Source organism: Meles meles, chromosome 11, assembly GCF_922984935.1.
Source record: "Meles meles chromosome 11, mMelMel3.1 paternal haplotype, whole genome shotgun sequence".
In the NCBI taxonomy this organism is placed as follows: domain Eukaryota; kingdom Metazoa; phylum Chordata; class Mammalia; order Carnivora; family Mustelidae; genus Meles; species Meles meles.
The window spans coordinates 5,007,468-5,022,361 of record NC_060076.1 but is presented as its reverse complement, the minus strand read 5'-3'; the positions used below and the strand labels follow the sequence as shown (position 1 = coordinate 5,022,361).

General features: G+C 59.8%; 1 protein-coding gene across 1 annotated transcript in view; it reads left to right on the top strand.

Annotated features, from left to right (window-relative positions):
* The window catches only part of LAMC3 (laminin subunit gamma 3), a 54,360-nt gene extending 41,472 nt beyond the window's left edge, over nucleotides 1-12,888 (top strand). Inside the window, exons 18-28 of the mRNA XM_046023624.1 lie at nucleotides 1,047-1,188; nucleotides 2,453-2,658; nucleotides 3,258-3,334; nucleotides 3,768-3,902; nucleotides 5,045-5,192; nucleotides 6,118-6,267; nucleotides 6,436-6,538; nucleotides 7,967-8,166; nucleotides 8,725-8,871; nucleotides 8,963-9,062; nucleotides 11,371-12,888. Of these exons, the coding sequence (XP_045879580.1) occupies nucleotides 1,047-1,188; nucleotides 2,453-2,658; nucleotides 3,258-3,334; nucleotides 3,768-3,902; nucleotides 5,045-5,192; nucleotides 6,118-6,267; nucleotides 6,436-6,538; nucleotides 7,967-8,166; nucleotides 8,725-8,871; nucleotides 8,963-9,062; nucleotides 11,371-11,621 (1,659 nt within the window). The 3' untranslated portion in view covers nucleotides 11,622-12,888. The remainder of the gene's footprint in view (nucleotides 1-1,046; nucleotides 1,189-2,452; nucleotides 2,659-3,257; nucleotides 3,335-3,767; nucleotides 3,903-5,044; nucleotides 5,193-6,117; nucleotides 6,268-6,435; nucleotides 6,539-7,966; nucleotides 8,167-8,724; nucleotides 8,872-8,962; nucleotides 9,063-11,370) is intronic.
* Nucleotides 12,889-14,894: the final 2,006 nt, after the last annotated feature.

Sequence of the window (14,894 nt, the reverse complement as noted above, 5' to 3'; positions counted from 1 at the left end):
CGGGGATGAGACGGTAGAAGGCCCTTTGTGGGGAGGGTCAGGAGGAGGGCCATGCCCGTTCTGGGGCACAAGTAGAATGTTCGAGCGGGGAGCTGGTGTGGTGTGGGGGTCAAGAGCATGAGCTCTGGGGTTCCCCTCCCCAGCCCCTTGCGTTGTTCCCGTTAACAGGTAGCAGGTTTGGTAAGTTTGGGAATCTCTCCTATTCCACGGTGGACACAGGCTGGCAGCCCTTTCCCCGAGACTGGGGAGGCCCGCCATCAGAGTGAAGATGCTCTAGAAAGACGCAATGATGGGCGCCGAGCATAAGCGGCCCCTGGGCAGAGCCTGGACCAGTCCCTGCGGTCAAACCCAGGGATGTGTCTGCGGGAAAACGGGCAAATAGTCACACCAAACAAACAAGGGTGCAGACAGCCTTGTTCAGAACAGTTTTGCTTCCCAGTGAGTTTAGAATTTTGTTTTTTTAACCTGGATTTTGCCATCAAATAGGGAATGGAAAGCCTTAGGGTTTTTCAGAACATTCTGGACTTTTGGAGTTGAAGAGAGGGCTTGGATCTGGCATCCCCTGGCCCCTGGGGCCGTTACAGGGTGAACGGGAGCAGGTGCGTGGCTGGCAGGTGCTAACAGTCGGCTCCTGGCGCGTGCTCTGTAAATGCAGTTATTGTTCGTGTGACTAAAAGCACAGCGCTAGGAGACACTGCATGGCACACTCACTCGGCCAACAGGTGTCCAGGTGCACCTTCTCTGTGACAATACACCAGGACAGACAGATTCTCCTGGGACTTCCCTTCTCATCCCTCTCCAAGTGGAACGAGGATGTGGTCCGCTGAATGGCAGCAGGTGCCGTGGCGTGAGAAGGGACCACTAGGAGGAGGGGGTGGGCAAGGCTGGTTCTCCAAGGTCTGCTGCATCCTCAGCTTTGATGCTCAGGATAGGACGGGAGAAGCCAACTGCTGGCCAGGGAAGGCCACGCAGAAGCCAGGGCGAGGCGTCCAGACACGCCTTCAGGCTGCCGGCCTCACACACCCTTCTTTTCCTCACTCCTCCAGGCTGCCAAACTGAAGGCCAGGCTGACCCTGATGGAGGGGTGGCTGCAGGGGTCTGACTGTGGCCAGCCCTGGGAACCACTGCACGTTCTGCAGGGAGAGGCCCCACGGGGGGACGTCTACCAGGGTCACCTCGTGCTGCAAGGTACAGTGAGAGAGAAGAGCGGGAGGCAGCGGGAGGGATGGCTGGCCAGACCCACCCCGCCGGCCCTTTGGTCCGCTCTCAGGATGCTTCAGAAGCTCTTGACTCGGTCCTAGAAGAAGTCACTTTCTGGGAGTACCTGTCTGACCTCCCCAACTACGTGGGCTCCTCCCATGACAGTCTTGTCTCTCCTGGATCTTTCCTTCACTGTCCCCCACCCAGTTCTACTTTGTAACCTTACGAATACTAGTCTCTGGCAAGAGCATCTAGCCCCATGCCGCACCCAGAGCACAGGCACAGTGAGGACAGGGCTGGAGTCCTTCACTGGTTCAAGGCGTGACAAAGGCCCCCCGAGGTGCTGTCCCAGGTGCTGAACAGGTGGCCTGTTGCTGTCTTGCCCCTTGGCCATTTTGCTTCCTCCCCGCCCCCCTCCCCCATCGAAAACAAGTGGATGGGGGCGGAGGGGGAAGCTGTTACTCGAGCCAGGTGGAATCTGGCCTCGGGACACTGAGATCTGGGGAAGCTTGACAGTGAATTGATTCTTCTGTGTAATTTCATGTTCGTAAGCACCTGTGCCCATTTCGCAGCCAGGCATAGGTAAGCTGAGCACCTGTTAGCACCACTCGTTATCAGAATAGGGAGCTTCCGGATGTTCTGGGTTAAAAGGTCCATACTAGGGGCGCCTGGGGGGCTCAGTCGGTTAAGCATCTGTCTTCGGTTCAGGTCATGATCCCGGAGTCCCAGGATCAAGTCCTGCATTGGGCTTCCTGCTCAGTGGGGTGTCTGCTTCTCCCTCTGACCGCCCCCCCCCCGCATGCTCTCTCTCTCTCTCTCTCTCTCTTCCTCTGTCTCTCTGTCTCTCTCAAATAAATAAATAAAATCTTTTTTTAAAAAAAAAAAAAGCCTATACTGAGCCACATGGCAGATCGCAGAGCTGACTCGGGGCAGGGGTGTTTCTGCAGTCTCAGATTTGGGAATTGCTTGTTGTGGCTCTAACCGGTCTGGATTCCTTCCAGCCCCTCCACTGTGCTGACTTCCCGTGTGGGAGGCCTTGGGCTATGACTGGCCTCTGCTGGCCCTCAGCCTTTGCATCTGTAAAATGACGAGGCTCTCGCCCTGGAACTGACCGGTGGTGCTCAGGTCTGGTGATCGAGCTCGGCTGTGCCAGGCAGAGTGCAGGGCACAGATGGGGGGCCCCCGAGGGTGAGCGTTTGATCGGGAAATCTCAATTGCTCCGTGACCCCTGGGCTCTGTGGGCTTTATGCAGGAGCCCGGGAGGCCTTCCTGGAGCAGGTGACCGACCTCGAGGGTGCGGTGAAGGCTGCACGGGAGAAGCTGCGGGAGCTGAGTGGGGGTGCCCGCTGTGCCCAGGCCCAGGCAGAGAAGACCTGCATCCAGCTGGCAGAGCTCGACACAGCGCTGGAGTCCTCAGAAGAAGAGATTGTGCAGGCGGCCATCGTCCTCAAATCTCTGGTATCCCCGGGACCCCTCCCCACCACCTGCCCCGGGCTCCCCGGGCGATTGATCTGGTGGCCCCTGGTGTGCCTTTTCGGAGAGGCTCAGTTTCCTCACCCGCAGAATGGGTGTCATGCAGTAGTACCCTTTGTGCTGACTCAGTGGGATCACGTCCGCATAGAAAAGGGCACGTTCCAGGTGGACGGTGAATGGCCATTGAATGAGGACCAGGCGGCATTACCGTCATTTCCACGTTCTGGGGCTCTGCTCGCCGGGTGCTGACTTTGAGGCTTTATGTAGCATTTTTTTTTTTTTTTAAGATTTTATTTATTTATTTGACAGAGATCACAAGAGTGCAGAGAGGCAGGTGGGGGTGGAAGAGGGGGAAGCAGGCTCCCTGCGGAGCAGAGAGCCCCATGCGGGGCTCGATCCCCAGACCCTGGGATCATGACCTGAGCCAAAGGCAGAGGCTTTAACCCACTGAGCCACCCAGGCACCCCTTTATGTAGCATTTATAAGGTAACTGGCACGGTCCGGTTCTCCCAGTAATTTAACTGAAGGAGGCCTTTGCCCTTCAGGGATAGCCCTCAGTTTCTCCTCTCTCCCTCTCTTTAAAGGTGATTCCTCAAGAAGGGTCCAGCCAGCCCACCACCTGGAGCCCCCTGGCCACAGAAGCACGTGCCCTCGCCAGGAGGTGAGCCCCCAAGCCCGGGGAACCTGGTTCTGAAGGGAGCCCCGCCCTTTTCCTGGGGTTTCTGAGGTCAGGGTCAGCCTGACAGGTGTCCCCCTGCCCGGATTCAGAGTCAGACTGCTGCTCACCCTCTTCTGTGACGGCTTTATTAGGGCAACCGTATCATTATTGTCCAAACTGAGACCACGTGTGATGCAAGGCCCGACGGATCACCATGCAGGACAACGGGCATAGATTCTGTGTAACAGGAACGGGGCCGTGGGTCCCTGCCCATCAGCCTTTGCTGTGTCAGGCAGAGGGAGGGGAGGAGCCTGGCCCTCGGGGCCGGATTCTGTTTGGGACGGTGGGAGGCCCACGTGGTGGGAGGGGTGGGTTCGGGCCCAGGTCCCCTTCTCTGTGAGCTGTTGCTGAAGGTCAGGTGGACGTTTCCTTGCAGCCACAGGGACGCCACTGCCAGGATTGAAGCCACTGCTCGGAGGGCCCTGGTCGCCTCCAACACCAGCCGTGCCCTTCTCCAGAGTCTGCTGGACGGCAGGGCGGCCTCGGAGGCCCAGCAGGACCTGGAGGACAGGTGAGGCCTCCCAGATGTGGGTAGAAGCTTGAACCGGCCTCCTGCAGCTACCGGAACCTGGTTGGAGGCTGCTGGTCCAGGGCTGGCTTCCTTCCCACGTCCTGATGTTCTCTGGGTGGGGGCGGGGGAGATATCTGAGGTCTTGGGCTCACTGGGTGGTGAGTTACAGGAGCCCACTTGGGCCTGGGGGTGCAGCTCAGCCTCTAGAGAGAAGGGACGAGGACCTGAACCAGGAGGGTCCAGAGCGGCGTCTCTCTTTCTCACCCCTGCATCATCCCCAGCCCCATCTCCCCCCAGCCCCATCTTCCCCACCGCCCCGGCAGCTCTTCTCAGGTCCAGCTTCCTGCTTGGCCTCTGCTTCTCTGCCATGGGTGACCCTCTTACGTCCTCCACAGTGGAGGGTCAGGAGAGACACAGCAAGGTCTCAAAAGTCCCAAGTTGACTTCCTAGATGAGAGAATCCAACTGGCCCACCTCCAGTCAGGTGGCCGGCCCCCAGTCCCCTGGCGTGGCCGGGGTGAAATCACATGACCCCCTCGCGGGGCAGGAGCGGGGGCAGGGGCTGTCTGAGAAGTGGGGAGAGATGAGAGGTGGCCGGAGGTCCCTGCCCCCGCAGTGTCCGTGGCAGAGCTGGGCAGGGAGTGGGGGGTGATCAGCTGGGTGGGACAAGGAGCTGTTCTAGGTGGTTGACTACACCCCCTTGGAGCTCAAGGGGCCCCAGAGCTCTCCGTTCCTCTGGAGATCATTTGCCCAAGGTCACCCGAGGGTACAGCAGATCCAAGACCCGGGCCTGGGCTTCTGTCCCTTCCCCAGCACCAGGCACTTTCCACTTAGTGATTCAGCCAGAGGCTTCCAACATTTGCAAAGCAGATGACTGGAGGGTGGAAACCAGGGGCCAGCCCCTTCAGAAAAGAGTGCTTGAGTCGAATGAATGAAGAAACGAATGAATGAAGAAACGAGAATGGGCGCCTCTCCTGCCTTTTCCATTCATCCGAGAGCTGCCGGGCGGTGGCCAGTTTCCGAGGCCAGCTGCTGAGTTCTGACATTGAAGAGGGCTCCAGTCGGGGGTCTGGGGGGACAGCCGTGGGGAAGGATGGCCCCGTGCCCTCTGCTCTGTGAGCTACCTCTGCTGTCTCCTCTCAGGTACCTAAAGGTCCAGGCGGCCCAGAAGGCGCTGGGCAGAGCTGTGGTACAGGCGCTGCCCGAAGCGGAGAGGGCGCTGGCCGCCGTGCAGCGAGTCCGCGCAGACGCCGCCCTGGGCCTGGCCTCGCCAGCCGCCCCCTCAGCACTGGTCAGCCCCGCTGGCTGCCCCGGAGTTCAGCCTGGGGTGGGGGTGGGAGAAGGTGGCGGCTGGGAAGCCGGGGCAGCCCAGGCCTGGGCAGATGATGTGGCTTATTTTTAACTAGACGGCCATCAATTAAAACGAGCTGATCCACCTCCGTGGCTTGGCCGAGCGCCTGCCTGGCTCTGAGTGAGCGCTCGGCCAGGCTTTGTTGTGGGTTGTGATGACGAGAGTGAGACCAGGCGTCTCCTCCGTGGTGGCCTTAGCAAAGGCACCAGACAGACAGACAGACGTGGGATCAAATCCCAGCTCCGCCGCTCCAGATCGGTGACCTTGGCCAAGGACGTCCCCCACTCCCCAACCCCGCACTTCGGTTAGGTCCTCTCTCAGCTAGAGCTCGCCCATTCGGTTCGCTGAGGGCTGCGTCTACGGGGCTGGGAGAGGATTCATGAGTCGTGGGCAAGGTGGCCCTAGTGCTCGTCGGCCCCTGGGGAAACCCGCTCCATAGCATCTGCTTCGTAATCCTGAAATCCCAGAACTTGGAACCTGCCCTTTAAGGAAGAGACTGAGCTCCTACAGATATATATGGGGCAAAACCTGACGGGCATGAGGCTGCTTATTTGTGCTCAGAACCCACACAGTTCTGCTTCTCTCAGGCCAGGAGGATTCTGAATGTGGAGAATCCGGCCCCAGGGTTTCCGCTGAGACTGTGGGCCTGGGGAAGGGAATGCAGGCCAGGGAGGCCTCACGTCCAGTAACTAGCAGAGCTGGACTAGAGACAGGTTCCCCCACCTGGCGGCCCCTGCCCCCAGCCCCTCTGCTTCCCGGGTCCTGTCCCCACCATTCCTGCTCCCCGGGTGCCTCTCACCCACTAGGGGTTCTGCCCCTCAGACCTTCCTGCCAGGCCCCGCCTGAGCCCACCTTCTCCCTGCAGCCTCAGAAGTCCCAGGCGGGGACCCTGAGCCAGAAGGCGGGGGCCCTGGAGGAGACGGTCGCATCCAGAGAGCGCCGGGTCACTGAGGTGGCCCGGACCCTCCGGGCCACCGCCCGAGCCGTGCTGCGCAAGATCGAGCCCTTCACACAGGTGGGCTCCTATCCTTAGAGGCAGACACCTGGGGGGGCGGTCCCGAGGGTGTCCTGGAGTCAGGGGGTGCCGGGGGGGGGAAGGGCAAAGATCAGAAATAGCCCTTCCCGTCCCTCCATTGTCTCCCACCTGCAGCGCCCCTGCCCAACCTCTCTCTTCTCTCTCCAGCTACGCCAAGAGGCCAGAGACGCCCTGACCCAGGCTTCCTCATCCGTCCAGGCAGCCACAGTGACGGTCACGGGAGCCAGGACCCTGCTGGCCGACCTGGAAGGTGCGCACGCCTTGCCGAGCCCGAGGCTTCTTGACGCACAAATGCCCGCGATCACCACCCCGACTCCTGCCTCAGCCAGGCCGGTGTGGCCCTGGGGACAAGAAGGGGACAGAAGTCCGGTTGTGGGGGCATAAGCCAAACAGCCCGTTCCCTGCCCCACCCCAGCCAGGACCTCTCCCGCGGCTGCTGGTCTTGCCCTCACACGCCGCTCTCTGGCATCTAGCCCACGTGGCCATCAGCCATCAGACCACACGAGCCTGTCAGGGCCAAGAGGACCCGATGCCCTCGGCCACCTGTCCCTGGTCTAGTCTGCTCTGACAGGAGTCCTGTCACCTAGTACAAACACCTGCCACGTCCGGGGCTCAGCTGGGGCCACGGGGAAGGAGACAGACTTCTCTTGAGAAACGGGTGTGGGTTGATGCCAGTCCAGGTCTCCTCGAGCTCCTTTAGCCCAAGACCACCAGTCGGTTTGTGTTCAGATAAGTTTAGGAAATGTTGCTACCGTAGTGCCCTCTCGAGGCCATACAGTGCATCCCTTATGATATTAAAGGTCCTGAGAAGTCCTGTAACAAAGAAACCTGGTTCTCTTTCTTTAAGTTTGACGTTTCCTCCTGATGTTTAGTAACACCCCATAGAGTTAGCACTCCATGGAGTGCACGTTAAGGAACACCAACTTCGTGCACAAGAAACAAAGTAGATCTAATTTCTTGGTTATCTTCATGGAAAATTACATGATATTCTGCCTTGGAAGGCTTGATTCATTTTAAAATCTGACTATCGTTAGAACTCCCGATTTCCCTTCAACTTTTATCTGAAAGAAAAGGAAAAAGTCTCTCTTCTTTACAGAGGGAAGCCACTTCTTATTAGGTAATAAAACCTACGCAAATCGTAATACTTCCCTTTTTGTCTTGGCTGCTGGGAAGCTCAGAGGTGAACAGAGCATTCAGTGCCTGAGATGTCATTACCCTAATTTTCTGGCCCTTCGTACTCCTCTCCTTCCCTCCTCATCCCCCCACCCCCCCCGTTGCATGTGGCCCTTGGTTTTTCGCTTCCGTCGTCCAGTTGTTGACGTACCTGTCACTATAAGCTGCCCCAAAGCCTTTTTAGACATAAGGGAGGGCTATACAGAAAGCCGAATGGACTTTCTGGGTACCGAGGTGTGGCTCCCCATCCATTCCCAACCCCGGCCCAGGCATCAGCCAACCGTGTAATCTCGCAATTTTAACAAACACCACGATATAATATGAATCTGTAAATTCACTGAACAGTGCGTGTTGCTCATTCCCCCGTTTCCCAGAAAAGCTTCAAGAGGTTTCCTGTACATCTCCTGCTGTCCCTCACATTGTCTGGGGACCAGACGCAGTGGCTGCCTGGCAGGCTCTCGGGGCAGGAGCCGCCCTCCTGACCCTGCCTCCCCTGGGTTTGCAGGAATGAAGCGGCAGTTTCCGCAGCCCAGGGACCAGGCGGCGCTGGGGAGGAAGGCAGGCATCGTCCGTGACCGGCTCTTCGTAGACTTGAAGAAGAAGACCAAGCAGGCGGAGAGGATGCTGGGAAACGCAGCGTCTGTCTCCTCCAGTGGCAAGAAGAAGGGCAGGGAAGCCGAGCTGTTGGCCAAGGACAGTGCTAAGGTCAGGGCCATGGGTGTGACAACGTCCCTGCCTTCTGGGCCCGTGGGAGGACTGTCTTAGAAGAACTGCCCCTTCTGTAGGTGAAACGGGGTCCCCACAGATCTGCCCCTGTCCGTGTAGACCATGCTGAACGCTCCACACTTACCGAGGGCCCAGACCGAGGGCTCAGGGGGCCCCAGGCCAGTGACCCTGTTGATTCCTCAAGAAATAGGTGTCACTGTTGTCGCTGGCGTCCTGGGTGAGGACCCCGAGGCCCAGTCCGGGTGAGTGACTTAAAGTCCCATGACCAGGCCTCTCACCTAGGTCTGTTTGGCTTTACTCCCCCCAAACCTCTAAGCTCTTATTTTTTAATTGGGGCCAAAGTCTAGTCTGTGCGTCCCTCTAGCTCCCCGCTGGCTCTGTGCGCGTCGCCAGCGTCCAGTCCGTGTTAGTGGAATGAGTGAATGATCCGGGGCTCAAACTGACGACCGCTCGGCATCACGGCCGTCAGTGCTCTGTACCTCTGAAAGGTCTCAGTCCGCTCACCCCCTTCCCCCTCTGCTACTGCCCACCCCCCAGCTCGCCAAGGCCTTGCTCAGGGAGAGCAAGCAGGAGCACCGCCGGGCAGGCCGGCTCTCCAGCCAGACGCGGGCGATGTTCCGAGAGTCCTCCCGGCAGGTGCTCGCCTCACAGGCCCGCAGACGGGAGCTGGAGGAGGCAGAGCAGGTACGCGTGCCAAGACCCCCCACCCCAGCTCCCATTTTCTCCTGGCCCCCAAGCCCGCAGGGAGCCGGTCAAGCTTTCCCTCCTGCCCTAGGTGGGTGCCAGGGTGAATTCCTTGGAACGGCAGATCCGAGAATCGCGTGCCTCCCTGGAGAGGGATGTCCAGGCCTTATCTGAGCTGCTCGCCAGGCTGGGTAAGGAGACCCCTGGGTCCCTGCAGCACCCCCAGGAGCTTCTGTGAGGCCCAGTCCTCGAGAAGCTTTCCTCCTCGATGCCAGATACCCACCGTCCCCCCTCCCCAGCCAGAAGCATTTGAAATAGCCCCAGGCCGCTCTGCAAGGTGGGGCTGGTGTCACTGTGCGCCTCCAGGGGCCGCTAGTCTGGCTGTGCGGGGTGGACGGGGGACACAGAAAACTCAGCTGACGGAACACCTGTGGGGACCACAGGAGCAGATGGGCTCTGCGTGGCTGTGGGTTTCAGAGGAGGAGAGAGAATGTCAGAGAAGCAAGGATGGCATCGAGAATCAGACGTGGGTTTGGAATCAGACCGAGACTAAAGTCCAGTGCTTTCCCTTCCCTGGCTGTGTGACCTTGGGAAAACCACTGTGCCCCTCTGAGCCTCAGTTCCCTCATCTGTAAATCTGTAAAATGGGCATAAGCACCAGCGTCATGTAGAAAGTGCTTGCCACCTGCGTGGTGAGAGCCAGTGAGCAGCGGCTCTTGGGGAGGAGCCTCAGCAAGGAGACCTCTCAGCTGAAGGGGAGAGCACCCGGCAAGGCCCGGAGGCCACAGAGCAGGGCTGGGGAGCAGGGGACAGTAGCCATGCGTTTTTCAAAACTGTGGTAACATGCATGTAACACAAAATTGGCCATTTTAACCATCTTCAGGCACACAGTTCGGAGGCATTAAGTACATTCACACGTGGCGCAGCCGTCCCCGCCATCCGTCTCCAGAACTTTCCCATCTTCTCAGACCGAAACACTGTACCCATTAGACACGAACTCCCTATGCCCCAGCCTCTGGCACCCCCACCTGGGACCTCTTTGGTCCCGGTGAACTTGACCCTCCGGGGACCTCACGTCAGTGGACTCATACCCGGAGTGTGTCCTTCTGTGACTGGCTTCTGCCCCTTAGCGTCATAGCCTCAGGATCACCTACGTAACAGCACACATGCGGCCTCATTATTAATAAGGGGAAGAATCACCATGTTCCGCGTTGTGTCTGCACGCCGGGCCCTAAGCTTTGCGTGCTTGTGATCTAGAATGCTCTGCTTGGGAGGCAAGGACCCGGTTCTCTTGCCGTCTTGCAGACAGGCAGTCTGAGGCACAGAGTTTAAGTGATGCGCCTGGGGCCCATGGCCAGTCAGTGGGGAAACAGGTTTGCACGCAGGTCTGACCGATTCGGGGTGCCCACTGGTAGCCCGTTCCCGACGCCAAGGACTCAGAGCACTGGCTGCATTGTTGTCCGGTGATGTGGTTGGGGGTGCGGGCATGAACAGCACTCAGAGGGCCCCCGCCTGGGGGCCCCTGCAGGGCAGGTGGAATGTGGCTACAAGCTGAACCTGAATCTCGAAGGCCAGGCAGTTGGGGCCTCCCCGTGGATGGGGTCTTTGCTGGGAGCAGGATCTGCCCAGGCCAGCGGTGCTCAGCTCCCCGATGCCTCTTCCTGCCCACCTCCCCCTGCCCTCAACTGCCTGCCCTCCGACCCCCACCTTCTTTGCCCAGGAAATTTGGGGCTCAGGGGAGCCCTGGCCCCAGTGGGATCCTGTGGGATTAGAAGCCATTTAGAACTTACTTCCCCATCCCCAATGGCTGAACCTCATTTCCCTGTTAAATGTCATCCGTAAATGACAAGGTGACAAGGGCCAGATGAGACAGCCCGTGGATTCCGTGCCACCATCACCACCAAGTTCAAAGGCGGGCACCGGGCCCCGCCTCCTCGTTTTCGCCTTGATGAGGCTCTGGGAAGTACTGAACTCCAAGAAACAGAGTTAACCCGTGCTGGGCCAGGACGAGAGCCCTGGTGCCTGCTTGCGGGAGCCAGCGGCCCCTCCTGCCCCATCCGCTTCCGCAGCCCTCATTCCAATGCCAGGGACGCTGCTTTTTACCCTGGTGGCCGTCCGCGTCTCGGCACAGGAGGCGTCTATAAATGCGTGCTCTCAGCAAATCAGCATGGAGCCATGGGGACCTTGTGCCACACGCGGCTTTAGGAAATGGGCCACGCGGGGCATTCTTTTTATCAATAACAGCAATACCCACGACAAATAGGAACCGTTGCCCGGCGCCGTCTAGGGGGAGAGTTCCAGAGTCTTCACGTGCACCCACTGGGCTGCCCAGACCAGACACACTGCCTTCTCTGTCCCTTGCTTTCCTGGCAGATCATGGGCAGTCAGAATCCTGGAAGGTCTGGGTCTCCAGAGGTCTCGGGGGTGGGCGCTGATCGGGCCCTGGGGGGGCCTGTGGGAGAGCTGGTCTATGCTGAGGCCGTCCGTGCCCCTCTGCAGGGTCTCTGGACACCCATCAGGCCCCAGCCCAGGCCCTGAACGAGACCCAGCAGGCACTTGAGCGCCTGAGGCTGCAGCTGAGCCCGCAGGCGGCCCTGCAGGGGAAACTGAGGCTGCTGCAGCAGGAGTCAGAGCAGCAGGAGCTGCAGATCCAGAGCTTCGAGAATGACCTCGCTGAGATCCGTGCCGACAAGCAGAACCTGGAGGCCATTCTGCGTAGCCTGCCCCAGAGCTGTGCCAGCTGGCAGTGAGGGCCGCCCAGGACTCCCCCCCCCCCAAAACACTGGCCCTGGCCAGGGCAGGCACATGCACCCCACAGGTGCACCCCTGCAGACACCCCCCCCAGAGCCTGTGGCTGTGTGCCCACCCCAAGGGAATACTCACGTAGCCTTCCGAGTCCACAGCCACGTGCCCTCCATGCCCACCAGAGTCCGTGTACACACACGGTTCGCCGGGGCGGGCACTCCCGGGCCACGCTGCATACATACGCACACCCCAGTGTCAGGAACACATGCACACCTTGTGGGGACACGCTGTGTGCACGAGGCACACACTTTCGCCAGTTCCTCTGTGCATGTACACGTTCTGCTCAGTCCACAGCCGGTTCCTGGGCACCAACTCTGCCGTATGCCCTCTGGATGCTGGGGGCGGTGGTATGTTAATTACCCTCTGGCACCACCGCGCTCGCTCTTGCTCCTGAAGGCAAGGACCCAAGCAGAGTTGGTGCCTGAGAGGCTGAGGGGGCCATCTGCAGGGATCCAGGCGGGGCTGGGCAGGAGCCAGAGCCACGGGCCCCAGAGCTGCCCGCTGTCCTGCTGCAGGACATCCCAGGACACCTGCCCATCGCCTGCTCCGCGCAGCTGAGGGACCAGGCAGACCAAGAGATGGAAGATCTTTGGCAGCAGTCTGGGGCAGAGGGCTCTCAGCAGGGGAGCTTGAGGCCCAGGGACCTCTAGGGCCCAGGTGCGGCCTCCTCGGCCCACCAGGAGGATGGGCCAGCCCTGCACGGTGATCACTGGTTTCCTGGAATGCTTGGTCTCGGGATCCTGGGAATCGCCTGCCCTGGGCCCAGCGCTCCTTTCAGGCTGTGGCCTAGCCGGAGAGCTAAGCCTCAGGGGCCTTAGCGGGCCTGGGTCAGGGGGACTAGGGTGCTGGGGGAGCTCCTCTGAGACCCCTGTCAGCCTTTGATTGACACTGGCCCTGAGGTCCTGTGGCCACATCTGCCACCTGGGAGGTCCCTGCCGGGTGTGGCAGCCTGGCTGTGGCTCCAGCCTGTCATGCTGGGGAGCCCCTCTGTGGTCAGGCCCCCTGCCAGCCTCTGCCCGGGATTCCTGGCATTTCCTCCCGGAGCTCCTCCCCATTCCCAGGGCCCTCTTCCCACCGACAACAGGCCCTCGGCCCCGGGCCCCAGGAGCCCACCTCCCCTCCGGGGGCTCTTCCTCCTGCAGGTGGAGGGGGCGGGGTGGACAGGCAGCAACACGGACCGGTTCTGTTTAATGTGAAAATAAAGGACCCCTTTACTCGCTGGGTGGCATGCTTTTGGTCATCTCCCGCTGGTTGGAAGCAGGGGCCCCGGCTGTGGTGCAGACTCACTGTCCTGGCTTGTGGGTGCGCACACCCAGCACCCAGCGGGTGGGTGGAGGAATGTTCAGTGATCCCTCTTGGTCCACGTGCGGTGGCAGGAAGGTGGCAGAAGGGGAGCTCCCTGGTTTTGCCAGGGTCTTCCCGTGGGGGCTTGGCTGGGGTCTGGCGGCCACGGGCACCTGCTGTCCCACCTCTGCTCTGGGGGGTTTGTCAGGCAAAGCCTAGGAGAGCATGAGGGGCCCTTGGCTGGCTTCTGGTTCAGGCTGGAGACAGGGAAGCAGGACACTGAACTCAAAATCAAGTGTCCCCCCGCTCAGAAAGGCTCAGGGAGGGACACCAATGAGAAGAAGGAGGGCTTTGGGCCAGACCTTAAAGGGCGGGGAGTCAGAGGGAACATTCCAGGCAGGAGGGTGGGCAGTAGCTCAGGGTTCACAGGGTGGGGGCCTGGCCAGCACAGATCACCCAGAAACCCAGGTTGTGTGGATAGGATGGACTATGGAGCGTGGGCAATCTAAGCTCTTGGCCACATAGTCTGAAGCCCTTCCAAGTTGGTATAATTAAAAAGGGGAGTTTGTTGGGAGGACATGGGAGGGTCTCCTAGAATCCTGGGGTGGGAAAGACTGCCAAGCCTCCGCGGACTCTCCTGTCCCCTCCTTCCTGCCTCTCCCCTTGCCTCTGCCTCACCTCCCCCTCAACCCCCGTGTTTGCTTCTGTCTCCTAGCACCCCCCCCACTCCCCCTGTGCGCAGAGCAGCTTTCTTTGTTCTTCCTGAGCACGATGGAAGAAGATGCCCACGCCCCCTGCACCCTAGCCCCATTTCATCAGTCAAACCCAGAGACAAGTTTGAAACTGTCCTGATCCCCCCCCGCCAAAAGACAGACCCAGCTTAGGCCAGCCCCCCCCCCCACCACTAGTCAGAAGAGCCAGAGTCTGGTACAAAGCCGTATACTGAGAGCTTGTCTGTATCCTCTTCAGATCTGTTGGGGGAGAGCATTCCGAGAAAGGCCGGCTCCTCCACAGACAACCTGAAAGCCAAGGCCACGGCGGGTGAGGGTTGTGTGTGTGTGTATAACGTGGTGGACACCAATGACCCAGGGAGTGACTGGGTAGATAGGAGAGGAAGGACAGGGGTGGGAGGCTGGTGCTCTTCAGGGAGTTGGATGATTGGTGTCTGGTATAGGAAGGGCCAAGGAGACCAAAGTTCTTTGCAGACCCCGGAATAGATCAGGACTGATGCCCTCCAGACCCTCTTCCTCAACACCCAGTTTCTGTACTGATAGAGGCACGCAGCCGTTCTGATGCCTGCTCTTGGCATTGAACCCCTATCCACTCAAGCTGTGGGGCTCAGCAAAGCCCAGTCTTGTCATCCCGACGGGGTGGGGGGTGTGCAGCCCAAGCCTCTTCTCCATTCCATGGTGACGTACCTCAGGCTTGACATCTCATGACTCATGCAGTCCGGTCATGCCTGGTGTGTGCAGAACCGCTCTGGCCCCAGAGGTGGGGCTGTGCTGGGTGGAATGTGGCAGCTGTTGAACATCTGGTTAGCAATGCAGCCCAGCAGCTGAGCACTGGAAGGTGGGGTGGCCGGCCACCGCAACCGACCAGGGCAGCAGGCCGTCTGAGCCTGGTCTGGGAAGGGTGTCATGAGGGCCCCATTCTAGGTCAGGTCCCTAATCTGGCCTCCAGATGGAACATCTCCCATCAACCAAGGGTTGTAATTCCTAAGCCCTGCTCCCCTGCAAGCTTTTACTCTCTGCTCCAAACACCCTGAAAGTCATAAAAGTTCTAACAGCCATTGCTGGGTGAGAGGCACTGTTTCCTCCATTCTGCATCAAAGGACACTGAGCCTCAGACAAGGCTGGTGCTGGGCCCCAGACCACACAGCTTGGCCAGATCCAACCCCTAGGGGTGGCTGGGCATCAGAGGATAACCCGGGGGCA